Source organism: Equus przewalskii, chromosome 2 (assembly GCF_037783145.1).
Source record: "Equus przewalskii isolate Varuska chromosome 2, EquPr2, whole genome shotgun sequence".
Taxonomy (NCBI): domain Eukaryota; kingdom Metazoa; phylum Chordata; class Mammalia; order Perissodactyla; family Equidae; genus Equus; species Equus przewalskii.
The window spans coordinates 82,520,896-82,535,285 of record NC_091832.1 but is presented as its reverse complement, the minus strand read 5'-3'; the positions used below and the strand labels follow the sequence as shown (position 1 = coordinate 82,535,285).

General features: G+C 34.0%; 1 protein-coding gene across 5 annotated transcripts in view; it reads right to left on the bottom strand.

The window, feature by feature from the left end:
* Positions 1–14,390, bottom strand: part of LRBA (LPS responsive beige-like anchor protein) — a 706,265-nt gene that overhangs the window by 543,326 nt on the left and 148,549 nt on the right. For all 5 annotated transcript variants that reach the window (XM_070611607.1, XM_070611606.1, XM_070611608.1 and 2 more), the window contains exons 21-22: positions 12,361–12,484; positions 11,866–12,058 (exon numbers count right to left, since the gene is read on the bottom strand). In XM_070611607.1, the coding sequence (XP_070467708.1) occupies positions 11,866–12,058; positions 12,361–12,484 (317 nt within the window). The remainder of the gene's footprint in view (positions 1–11,865; positions 12,059–12,360; positions 12,485–14,390) is intronic.

Sequence of the window (14,390 nt, the reverse complement as noted above, 5' to 3'; positions counted from 1 at the left end):
GAGTTTCTTTGGCTTTTTATAGCAGCAGAAAGTATCCTGATGTAACTCTGCAAAAGCTATCCAATTCTACAACATTAGTTTTTTACACACCAGTTCTTTATCAAGAACCATGTTATAAATTTGTGATACTGAGATTTAAAATGGCTGCAGATAGGAAAAAATAAGCATCACTTCAGTATCATATGTATGAATATATTTCTAAAGCTTTAAGAAAAAATATATGCAGAGAAAAAAAATCAGTTTCAATAGTTCCACTGGAATTTTTAACACCATGATACAAATTGTTCACCTACTTACTGAATTACTTCAGCTCCATCCTAAATTTTATTAAATGTTGGTTCGAAGGGGCTTAGAGTGTAAGTCGTCCATTCTATCTTAAAAATAGATTTCAAGGTACTAAAATCCCAAAAAAATTAACATAGCAATATTCAAATAAATTACTTATATAAACCTTATGAAAGAGAAACGTTTATCAGCGAAGAAAATTCACACAAAGAAAGAAAACTAAAAAACACTCATAAAACATTAAAGTTAAAGGTGAAAACCACAAGAACCAACTTGCAAGTTAAAATTTTTCTTTTCCCTCTCATAGGTAAAGCTTTAGCAATTATTTTTTAAAGTAACAGCAAAAAGTGATAGGTCCACTTTTTCTAGATAAAACACTCCACAATTAACCTAATCAGCATTTATTCCATTTTATAATTGTAATCCTAAAACAAGAGTTAAAGACTGGTTCTTAGCCCAAAATAGGCAAAAGAGGCCTCTACATAAAGTAACTATTTTCTTTGCAAAGGTTTTAAGATCCATTTAAAGCCATAAGTAACTGGAGTAAAGAAAATTATAAACTAATTAAAACTATATATATATATATATATGAAACACACAAAACTTAAAGCCTACTTTGGGTTTAATGTGTATAATTGAATCTAAAAAATGTTGATTTCAGATACTACATAACAAGAGGAGTTTATATTTATTCTGTTTCATTCTCTTTCACTGTAACACATGCTCCCAGAAAGACAAAAAAGGTTTTCCTTTACAACAACAAAAAAAATGTGTGAAGGGGGTCTTAACTGGGGTCCATATCCAATTTATGTAGAATTTTTCTATATCCATGATGCTTTTTAAAGAGTATATTACTAGCTTAGTATAAAAGGTAGGGAGGGGAGAATTTTATAAAAGTTTGTAAAAATAATTTCCTGTACACTCAGAGAAGCACTCAAAATTAGACTACATAAGATGGGCTTATGTCAAAATATAAATTTCTGGGAACATCCCATGAGATTCAGATTCAGATTCTAAGGTGCGGTCCAGGAAACTCTAATAAAATGCACATGGCAAATTACTCTGATGAGGTGATCCCCAAATCGTACGACGTATGATTGCATAACAGGTACTTCAAAGACAGCTGTTGCAGCTATTTCATGGATCACTGATGAGAGAAGACTGACATGCTAAGGCAGACGTAGGGTGTCATGGTGCCATGTTAACAGTTGAACCAAAAAGCCCCAGACAATGACGGTGTAGTTCTTCCTTCTTCCTGCAACCAATATTTACCGCAGAATTGCCAAGTACTCAGCACTATGCACAGTTCTATGGAAGATATAAAGTATAAAACCTTTTGTCCTTGCTGATGAGAGCTTACAAGGAGCAGCCAAGATAAGACACACGAACTCACTTTTAAACATTAATATAACATGAAGGATATTACAGGATGATATATGATTAAGTGCCAGTCTGCATTTGGTATATCACTCATTACTGCTCTTCATGTACATTCCACATCCCCAAGCAAAACAAACAATTCACCATGCTTTTCTCTCAGTGACACCACCTCTGTACCTTTGCTTATGCCAATTCCTCCACCAGAGTCTCATCACCCTACTATCTACATGCCCAAATCTTATTTACCCTTCAAGGTTGAAGTCAAATGACACCTGTTCTATAAACTTCTCAGATGCCCACAGGTGAGGCTGTCTCTCCTTTCACTGCGAATATCTCTTCTACGGCACTTACTACTTCCTGCCGTGTTTTTTAGGTTTTTTGTACATATACTGTCTCCCATTTAAGAAAGTAACTTCTTTCAAGATAAGATCTGTTCCTGATTCATCTTTCTATCTTTCACAGTAACTAGAAGGTACTCAAATAGAAAAAGATATGAAGAACAAAAGGGAGGAGTGGAAAGAAAAAAAAAGAAAGAAGAAAGATAAAGGTAGAAAGGGGAAGAAAAGAGGTGGGCAAGTGGAGTAAGACTTAGACACAGAGTGACTGAAAATGAACGAGAACGACCACAGTGTCTGACCAACCAATAGAGAGAGGGGGGAGAAGGGAAGGAGAGACAAAACAAACACAGATTCACTAAGGACAAAGCAGACAGAGAAAAACAGAAATAGGTTGTGGGGAGGGAGAAGGTAGGGGATAAAGAATGGTGGAAGGATGTTAGAGGGAAGAACAGAGAAAGTAAAAGAGATTGGAAAGAGGGAGATAGTGCCCAAAAGAAGAAAAAGAGACACAAGCAAAGAGGGAGAGAGTTAGCTAGGCAGTGACAAAAGGTGGCACAGATTGCACCAGGTACACACGGTCAATGCCAACAGCCAGAGTGGGGGGTGGAGAACACTGATTGATTAGATGGAGATTTGGGAGAAAGGGGAGGTAGGGAGAGAGAGGGAGTGAGGGAAGAGGTGAGAGGGAAGAAGGAGTAGGAGGAGAGGGAGGAGGGAGAGGGAGGGGGAGGGAGAGAGAGAGAGACACTTAAATACCAAGAGAAAATTAAGAGCTGTGAATTCATACAGAATGGCATGGCCTTAGAGTAAGAAAAACTGTCATATAGAACTGGTTTAGCTAGCTAAGTCCTGAAAAGTATAAAGAATCTGGGTAAGTACAAAGAAGAACAAAGTGCATGCCAGGAATAAACCAAAATGAAGATTTCACAAAGCACGATATATTTTAGAAGATTAGAACCAACATAGCCAAATTAGTGATTTCTGTCAAGTAAAATAGTGAAACATCAGGTAAGAAATACTTTTTCAAGGAGAATAGTGAAAGATTAGGTAGATATTATTTTGTAAAGAAAATCTTATCTTTCTAAGAAGGTTAGAACAAAGGGTTTACAGAAGTGGGTAACATTATATGCTATTTTTAGCTTAATAAATCCAGAGGAAAACAATACCTAAAGCTACTGACCATTAGAAATATCCAGAGTAGAAGTCATCTAGACAAGATGAAGAACTACAAATCATTAAGAAAAAGAAAAGCTTCAAAATAGGCAAAGACAAAACCTTCCAAAAATAAGAAATCTAACAGTATCAAGGGTTAGAGGGTGGGACATTATTAGGACCCAGCAATTCTACTCCTACTTATATTTCCTAGAGCAGTGCTTTTTTTCAAATTTAGGACAATTCAGTTGGCGGATCATGGAATCAACTTACTGGGGCATCATCAGCATTTTTAAATGAAAAAGAATAGAAAACACACAAGTGCATCACTATATACCAAAGTTTAGTAAGGGTAAATATTGTCTCATGAAACCTCTGTTTCAGGTGTGTGTGGGGAAAGGGGTAGGAGTGGGTGTGGGAGTATGTGTGTTTGCGTGTGTGTGTGTGTATACATACACACCTGATCACAATAAATTTCTTACTGTGAGTCACAGTTATAAAAAGTTTGAAAATGACAACTCTATTAAAACTGTTGCCTTTGAGCACCTGAGTTATTCAAAGCAGTGAAAATTAACAAATCAAAGCTATACGTAACAATAAAAAAAATCTCAGAAACAAAAGGTTTGGCAGAGAAAAATTAGTAACAGAAAACTCTACAAAGTATGATGTCATTTTCATAAAATACAGGAATAGGAAAAAAAAGATAATATATTATTAGGAACACAAATTTTTAACTTTTTAAAAAAGGGAACGATAACCAAGAAAATCAAAATGGTGAGATTAGGTTTGGGGTGAGAGGAGGGGTGGGGGGTGGACAGGGAGAACCACACAGCACGTTCTTGAAGCTGGACAGTCACAATTCTTCCTTCACAACACTTCACAGCATATTGCTACACAAATTATTTTGGATGTAATTAATTCTTCATTTCAAAAGTTGTATTTACATCAAACATTAAGTTATTGGGGCCTGAACTAGTGTGCTGGCAGTAAGAATGAGAACAAAAAGGATGAACAGGAGAAATGATAGAGCTATAACAAAGGAAAATAGTCCCTGAGCATTTAATTCTATTTTCTGTGATTTCATTCATTAACTCAACTTCAATTAATACACATATATATACACAGACATGTACCATTTCTGAATTAGACATTGATGGTTAAGAAAAGTTTAGAAATTTGACTGAGTTTACACAACTAAAAAATTACTACAAATAAGAATTTAAATTCAGGATTGTCCTATCTCCAAAGCCCACATTCTCTTCGTTACTTACACAAATGGATTGGTAAATAAATATAAATGTTTAGTCATAAATGCTCAAAAGCTCAAAGGTAGCTGAGATATCTCCTAGTCCAACGTCTTTTTCTGGTAGGTAGGAAATTCAGAGAGACTATGCTATTGGCCCTAAATACCCTATGGCTTCTGCAGTTCTCAAGCTTTTTGTCTCCGGATCCTTCAGACTCTTCAAAAGAACTGAGGCACCCAAAAACCTTTAATTTATATGAGATATATCTAGTAAGACATCATATTAGAAATTAAAACCAAGAAATTTTACAAATATTAATTCATTTCAAAATAACAATAAACCCATTACATGTTAATACAAATAACATATTTTTTGAAGAATGACTATTTTTCAAGATGGTTGTATTCTAATACCTGCTTTTGCATTCAATCTATTGCATTATATTTTCGTGGTTGAAGTATATGAAAAAAACCCCACCCTCAAATAGACATGTAGCTGAGAAAGCACGACCTCAGACACTCCCTGAAAAGGTCTCCTAGGTTCCCAAAGTCTTCAGGCTGTACCTTAAGAATAACAGCTTTAAAGATTATATTCGTCTAGCCATCCTTCCTAAGGACTTGAACAAACTAAAGTGTATATGAAAGCACTGTCAAAAAAACCCAAAACAACAAGAAGAAAAAAAAGGCAATAAAATCATTTGTAAGGTAAAAGTATAGTAAAGGCAACAGATCAACTACCTGTGAAGGTAATACGAAGGTTAAAAGACAAATGTACTAAAATTACCTATTTCAACGATAAGACGGTAATGGATATACACACACTAAAGAAAAGACTATAGATGATGTGAAAAACATAATGTAGGAGGAGGGAAGTGAAAAAGTAGAGCTTTTAAAAAGAGGTCAAGCTAAAGAGTCTATCTACTCAATACAGACTGCTATATGCATAGTATATTAAATAGGATCCTCAGAGTAACCACAAACCAGAAACCTATAACAAGCAGGAAAAAAAGTAAGACAAAAGAAATCAAACATATTACTAAAGATAGCCATCAAACCACAAGTGAAGAGAGCAAGAGAAAAAGAAAGGAACTGAGAAGAACTACTAAAACACCCCAAAAAAAGAAAAAGTGACAAAATGGCAATAAATACATATTTATCAATAGCTACTTTAAATGTCAATGGACTAAATGCTCCAATCAAATGCCACAGGGTGGCCAACTGGATAAAAAAACAAGACCCATGTATATGCTGCAAACAAGAGACACACTTCAGACCTACAGACACTCACAAACTGAAAGTGAAAGGATGGAAAAAGATATTCCACGAAAACGGCAAAGAAAAGAAAGTGGGGGTAGCAATACTTATATCAGACAAAATAGACTTTAAATCAAAAACCGTAATAAGAGACAAAGACGGGCACTACACAACGATAAAGGGAACAATCCAACAAGAAAATATAACACTTGTAAATATCTACGCACCCAACATAGGAGCACCTAAATATATAAAGCAATTATTAACAGACACAAGAGGAGAAATAGACAGTAACACAATAACAGTAGGGGACTTTAACACTCCACTTACACCAATGGATAGATCATCCAAACAGAAGATCAATAAGGAAACACTCGCCTTAAAGGATACATTAGACCACATGGACTTAGTAGATATATACAGAACATTCCATCCAAAAACCACGGAATACACATTCTTTTCAAATGCCCATGGAACATTCTCAAGGAGTGATCACATATTAGGCCACAAAACAAGTCTCACTAAATTTAAGAAGATGGAAATAATACCATGCACCTTTTCTGACCACAAAGGTATGAAACTGGAAATAAACTACAGAAAGAAAACCAGAAAAGCCACAAAAATGTGGAGATTGAACAAAATGCTACTGAACAATGATTGGGTCAATGAAGAAATCAAAGAAGAAATAAAAAAATTCCTGGAGACAAATGAAAATGAAAACACGACACTCCAAAATCTGTGGGATACAGCAAAAGCAATTCTACAAGGGAAGTTTATAGCAATTCAGACCTACCTCAACAAAGAAGAGAAATCCCAAATAGACAATCTAAAAGTGCACCTAAAGGTACTGGAAAAAGAACAACAAACAAAGCCCAAAATCAGCAGAAGGAAGGAAATAATAAAAATCAGAGCAGGAATAAATGAAATAGAGAGCAAAAAAAAAAAAAAACAGAAAAAAATAATGAAACCAAGAGCTGGTTCTTCAAAAAGATAAACAAAATTGACAAACCCTTAGCTAGATTCACCAAGAAAAAAAGAGAGAAGGTTCAAATAAATAAAATCAGAAATGAAAGAGGAGAGATAACAACAGACATCTCAGAAATACAAAAGATAATAAGAGAATACTATGAAAAGCTATACGCCAACAAATTGGATAATCTAGAAGAAATGGATAAATTCTTAGAAACATACAACCTTCCAAAACTGGACCAAGAAGATGCAGAAGATTTGAATAGACCAATCACCAGCAAGGAGATCGAAACAGCAATTAAAAACCTCCCAAAAAATAAAAGTCCAGGACCAGATGGCTTCCCTGGTGAATTCTACCAAACATTCAAAGAAGACCTAATACCTATCGTTCTCAAACTCTTCCAAAAAATTGAAGAGGAGGGGAGGCTTCCTAACTCCTTTTACGAAGCAAACATTATCCTGATACCAAAACCAGACAAGGACAACACAAAAAAAGAAAATTACAGGCCAATATCACTGATGAACATCAATGCAAAAATCCTCAACAAAATACTAGTAAATCGAATACAACAATACATTAAAAAGATCATACATCGTGATCAAGTGGGTTTCATTCCGGGTATGCAGGGATGGTTCAACATCCATAAATCTATCAACGTGATACACCACATTAACAAAATGAAGAATAAAAATCACATGATCATCTCAATAGACGCAGAGAAAGCATGTGACAAGATACAGCATCCATTTATGATAAAAACTCTAAATAAAATGGGTATAGAAGGAAAATACCTCAACATAATAAAGGCCATATATGACAAACCCACAGCAAATATCATTCTCAATGGAGAAAAACTGAAAGCTATCCCTCTAAGAACAGGAACCAGACAACGATGCCCACTGTCACCACTCTTATTTAACATAGTAGTGGAAGTGCTAGCCAGAGCAATCAGGCAAGAAAAAGAAATAAAAGGGATCCACATTGGAAAAGAAGAAGTGAAACTATCACTCTTTGCAGACGACATGATTTTATATCTAGAAAACCCTAAAGAGTCCACTAAAAAACTTTTAGAAATAATAAAGGAATACAGTCAAGTTGCGGGATACAAAATCAATGTACAAAAATCGGTTGCGTTTCTATACACTAACAACAAAGTAGCAGAAAGAGAAACTAGGAATACAATCCCATTTACAATTGCAACAAAAAGAATAAAATACCTAGGAATAAACTTAACAAAAGAGGTGAAAGATCTGTACACTGAAAACTATAAGACATTGTTGAAAGGAATCGAAGAAGACACAAAGAAATGGAAAGATATTCCGTGCTCTTGGATTGGAAGAATTAACATTGTTAAAATGTCCATACTTCCTAAAGCAATCTATAGATTCAACGCAATCCCTATCAAAATTCCAATAACATTTTTTACAGAAATAGAACAAAGAATCCTAAAATTTATATGGAACAACAAAAGACCCCGAATAGCCAAAGGATTCCTGAGAAAAAAGAACAAAGCTGGAGGTATCACATTCCCCGATTTCAAATTATACTACAAAGCCACAGTAACCAAAACAGCATGGTACTGGCACAAAAACAGACACACAGATCAATGGAACAAAACTGAGAGCCCAGAAGTAAACCCACACCTTTATGGACAGTTAATATTCGACAAGGGAGCCAAGAGCATACGATGGAGAAAGGAGAGTCTCTTCAATAAACGGTGTTGGGAAAACTGGACAGCCACATGCAAAAGAATGAAAGTAGACCATTCCCTTACACCATGCACAAAAATTAACTCAAAATGGATTAAAGACTTGAATGTAAGACCTGAAACCATGAGACTTCTAGAAGAAAACATAGCCAGTACGCTCTATGACATTGGTCTGAGCAGCATATTTCAAGTCCCATATCTGACCAGGCAAGGGAAACAAAAGAAAAAATGAACAAATGGGACTACATCAAACTAAAAAGTTTCTGCACAGCAAAGGAAACCATCAACAAAAGGAAAAGACAACCTAACAATTGGGAGAAGATATTTGCAAACCACATATCAGATAAGGGGTTAATATCCAAAATATACAAAGAACTCATACAGCTCAACAACAAAAAAGCCAACAATCCAATTAGAAAATGGGCAAAAGATCTGAACAGAGATTTCTCCAAAGAAGATATACGGATGGCCAACAGGCATATGAAAAGATGCTCAACATCATTAGCTATCAGGGAAATGCAAATCAAAACTACAATGAGGTATCACCTCACTCCGGTCAGAATGGCTATAATTAACAAGACTGCAAACAACAAATGTGGGAGAGGGTGTGGAGAGAAGGGAATCCTTGTTCACTGCTGGTGGCAGTGCAAACTGGTGCAGCCACTATGGAAAGCAGTTTGGCGTATCCTCAGAAAATTAAGGATAGATCTACCATATGATCCACGTATTCCACTGCTGGGTATTTATCCAAAGAACTTGAAAACACAAAGGCATAAAGATACTTGCACCCCTATGTTCATTGTGGCATTATACACAATAGCCAAGACTTGGAAGCAACCTAGGTGCCCATCAAGGGACGAATGGATAAAGAAGATGTGCTGTTTATACACGATGGACTTCTACTCAGCCGTAAGAAATGACGAAATCCGGCCATTTGTGACAACATGGATGGACCTAGAGGGTATTATGCTGAGTGAAATAAGTCAGAGGGAGAAAGCCAAAAGCCATATGATCTCACTCATAAGTAGAAGATAAAAACGGCAAAAAAAAAAAAATCACATAGCATTGGAGATTGGACTGGTGGTTACCATTGGGGAACGGGGGAGGGGGGAGGGCAAAAGGGGTGATTAGGGTCACATGTGAGGGGATGCACTATAATTAGTGTTCGGGTAGTGAACATGATGTAATGTATACAGAATTTGAAAGATGATGTACATCCGAAAAACATAAAAATTAAAAAAAAAGAAAGCACTGAATTAACATACATTATTTAGAAATTCTGAAAAATCTAATTTACACTGGGACTTCCATAACCTGGAACTCCCCCAGATATGTCTGAAATCCAATCCAAAGGTATACAAGGCCCAAACTCAACCGTGTTTTTCTCATGATCTTTTGTAAATGGAAAAACAATACTAGCAGGTAATCAGTCCAGACTGCAGCTGCCCACTACAACAGAAACCAGAATAGCTGGGCATCCGCACAAACTAAAATAAGTTAGACAAGAAGTGGCAAACAGTTTCTGTAAAGTTCCAAGTAGTAAATATTTTACACTTGAGGGCCATACAGACTCTGTTGCAAATACTCAATACTTGTAGCATGAAAACAGCCACGGAAGTGGGAGTGGCTGTGTTTCAATAAAACTTTATTTAGAGAAACAGGTCAGGCCAGATTTGGCCCTCAGGCCCTGCTTGGTTGGACCCTGCCTTAGACTAAACTGGTCAGCTCAAAAAGTAGTGACAAAAACAAAGACGTGTTATAAAATCACATCTTTTTCTTATTTGGCACTGGATTGTTCTCAAACATAAACCTGTAGGGTGATATCTTCCAATCTAAGATATTTTTGTAAATCCTTGCAGATAGTCATGCACCTCCCTCTCATTGAGGGAGGAGGAGACAGAATGAACAACTCTTCGGTACTTCCAAATAAAAGTTACTCAAACACCTAAAAACATATATTTAGGAAATGACAATATATTCCAATAAAATGGCAAAATATTCTGGAATAATAACCATAACAGTCAATAAATAAAACATTTAAAGATATACCAAATTTATCATTTCTCTTCTTTACTCCTTCTAGCCAATTTATAATTACTATAAATAATTATATATTATATTCCTTCTGCGTATAGAAAGAGTTCTTAAACAAGATACAAAAAGCATAAACCTTAAAAGAAACTAATAAACTTTACATTAATTATTTGAAATGTAAAATTTTCTCAGAAGACACAAACATAAAACTCCAAAAATAAATAGATAAGCCACAAGTTGGCAGAAGATATTCATAAACAATATGACTCGCAAAGGATCCAAGAATATATAAAGAACTTCCACAAAACAAGGAAATCCAAATTAATATTATGGAGATATAGCACTTAAAAGTCATCAAATTTGCAAATTTTTAAAACTGCAGCCATACCAAGTGATAAGGTGATATGAAACAATGAGAACTTACGTCCCTGGCAAAAATGTAAACTGATATACCACTTTGGAAAAGAATTTGCATTATTTTATAATGTTCAACGTATGCATCTTACAAGTCAGCAATTCCACTTTTAGGAATAGAGAAACTTCTCAATATACAGAAAATGTATAAACAATGCTCATCAACTGGTAAACGGATAAAGTCATACCATGGAATACAATACAACTGAGAAAATAAATACAACTACATAGGTCAGTACGGATGAATCTCAGTGACAAGTAAAAACAACAAGTTGCAGAAAAATGCATTTAATATGATACCATTTATGCTAAGTATAAACATGAAAAATAAAATTATTTAATGTTTAGAGTTATATATAAATATAGTTAAAATATACAGAACACACAGAAATAATGAAAACACTAAATTTCAGGTTACTGGAGGAAGAGAAAGGGGCTAACAATGATGGACAAAAATTGGGATGGGGAACCCAATTTCACAAACACTGGGAGGTACTTTATACTTCTTTGTATGTCTACAATATTTCATAAAATATTTTAAACAAAAGCTATACATAAATACCTAACTTACATTGGCTTAAGTTAAAAAAAAAAAACAAAACAGACTGGTATATTATTCCAAACCAATTTCTTAAATGACTATAACATGAGACAGCGGCAAACATTAGCCAGAGCTTTTCTGTTTACTCAACCACCCTACATTACTAAAATATCTTCTCATCTTTGAATATACTGCGCCACCTTGTGTTCAAAAGCTTTGAACTACGATAAAATTCAGAGAACTGTATCTGTGAAAATGGCTACTTGAAAACATAAGTTCCCTTAAGGTGTGGCATGAGATTTCACTTTACTAAGTTAAGTAAACATAAAAATGACATTTGAAAAAACTATTGTGATTCTGAAGAATTTGGAAATACTTTACATTTCTTTACAGTCATTCGCTTTTGTAGTTGTTCATTTTACCGCACTTTCAGAGAATAATCTGCCTTTTCTCCTTAATTTTAAGTATATAAAATCTTTTAAATGAATAAAACTCAAAATTATCAACATTTAAAACTCTAAAATACACTTTCATAAAGAAACTCACCTTTGAATGTGTGATCGATAAGGTGTCTACCCACACGCGCCAGCCACCCCACTCATATTTGACTGCATGGTAAAGTAGGATTCTGAATATGGCATATACCATTTCTGTTATCTTTTGTTCATCTGAATTCTTAGGATTAAAATAGCAGAGAGAAAGCATCCACTCTTGCCACACAGAACATTGTAGCAAGCTCCTGAGAATTATAAGAGGATATTGAATTACTTAAAAAATAAATCATCTGAAAAAATTCTAAAAAGTAAAAGTTTGAAACAAAATAAATTAAAAAACACCTTTATGTATTCAAAACAATTAAAGGATGTAGTACTGAGAAGTCAATTTAACCATATGGTACATTACTTATATACCCTTAACGAAGAAAGCACATGGAAAATTCATTTCACAGTGTTTTTTAAAGCAATTTTTCTCAGAAAAAATGGGCTTAAACTCAAAACTAGACTTGAACACTGCAAATAAATGCTTTCTGATCCTGCTCACCTTCTGTTTTCTCTACTGTTGTTAAAAAGTTTAATCATGTCAGAAAGAAAGGCTCTGCGAACTTCCATGCTCTCTGGGCACTGGGGAGAATTTCGAAGTAGGGTCGCAATTACTTTTAGTATCTCTGTAAGACAATACATAAATTAGCAAAAACCAAAACACTACAAAAAGTTCATGATGGAAGATCACCACTACATTGAAATTTCTTTCCTTTCCCTGGCATAAATGTCTACTGAATACGTCCTCTTTTCTGTGCTGAAAAAAAAAATCATCATCTGCAGAGAAGAATGACAATACATTCATTAGAAAGCATCCGTAAACACAAAAGGGATTCCTTTTTTATTTCATCGTTAGAATGTGTAAAAGGAAAGTTCAATTTTAAAAGGTTATAATAAATCAAGTTAAATTATAAATGAATTGAAGGTTGGTAAAATTGCTGACAATTCTCCCTAATCTCTGCCAATTAGTAAAACTGATCTTAAAAAAAAATAGCTAAAATCAAAATCTCAGAAAAAGAGAATAAATTCTCAAGTTCTTCAACAAAACTTATGTTATGCACACACATACAGTTTTTTACCATCATGAATTTTAAAAGCTATGAAGACTTTTTTCCCACAATTTTAAAAGTAAAATTAGATATTAAAAAAAAGAAATTAAAACGTATTCAATATCCTGAACAAATAACAATGAAACTGCTACTGTAATGGTCTTAAATATAACACTGTCTAAATTGCTAGTACTTAGCTTTAAGAATAGAAATTCTTTAAAATATATACTTAAATCCAAAACTTTAAAGAAAAGCAGAAAGAGCTATAGCCTTGAATTTAAAATTAAATAATATATCAAATTTTTATCCAATTAAAATTTAGGAGTTTTAAACTAGCATTTTGCCAAGGTTTTTGATGATTCTGAAGCAATACATCCAAAACAGCAAATACGAAGATACTTTATCATGATTTGGGAGCAATTTCTGAATTCTTCTAACGACAAATTCAAAATTTCTCTACCTGAATAATGATTACAATGATACTTATAATCATTACAATGATGATGATGATAATAACCACTAATTATGAGGATACACTATTGTTAGGCACTGTTTTAAGAAAATACAGGTATCATTAACACATTTAATCCTTATATAATGATAGCTAGATACTACTCTTATCCTCATTTTAAAGATAAGAAAACTAAGGCACACAGAAATTAAGTGATTTACCCAAAGTCACACATCTATTAAGACAGGTAGACAAGATTGAAAGGCAGGCACCCTATGTTTTTAAACACTACACCATACTGCCTGTTTTTCCTGAGCCAGAATATTATGTGGATAATACATTCTAAAATCCTTACTTCAATAACTCATCTTCCTCATAACCAGATAAAATATATTTTATATTACATATGAAGTTATTTATATTATATATGAAGATTTTCTACTTTTTTGCTCTCTAAAACAATGACATCATGTCTCCTTGAAGGCTGAGAAAAAGTAAACTTCAGAAACGTGTTTTTAAAACTAGTAGTGAAACAGAGTACTACAAACACAACTCACTACACAAAAGCACATAATTTAATTAAATTTCAAAACTCTACAAACCGGTTATTTTAACATCAATAATCTTAAAAAGCAAGATGAAAAATGTAAACTTTGTACAAGTGCTTAAGAATTGTAAATATCAAACGAAAAGACTGTTAAACAAGACTAAGTTCATAAACAATAAAGAAGGTAGATATTTTTCAATTCCAAACCTGGTATTCTTAAATTGACAGTAATTTAAGAAGAAAGCTACCTCCATGGTTCATGTAATCTAGCCTGACATCACTAAAGAGTGCAATCAAAACTTCACTGAAAATCTGAACATACATTAAATCAAGATCTTATAATTCTTCAAAACCTCTAAGAAACGTTTCCACATAATCAAAGGGCAATTCGAAGTTATATTCAACACCAAACAAACAAATCTAGTATTATATCACGGCCTGTAATGAAATATTCTTCGAACAATGTGTTTTCAACAATATAAACT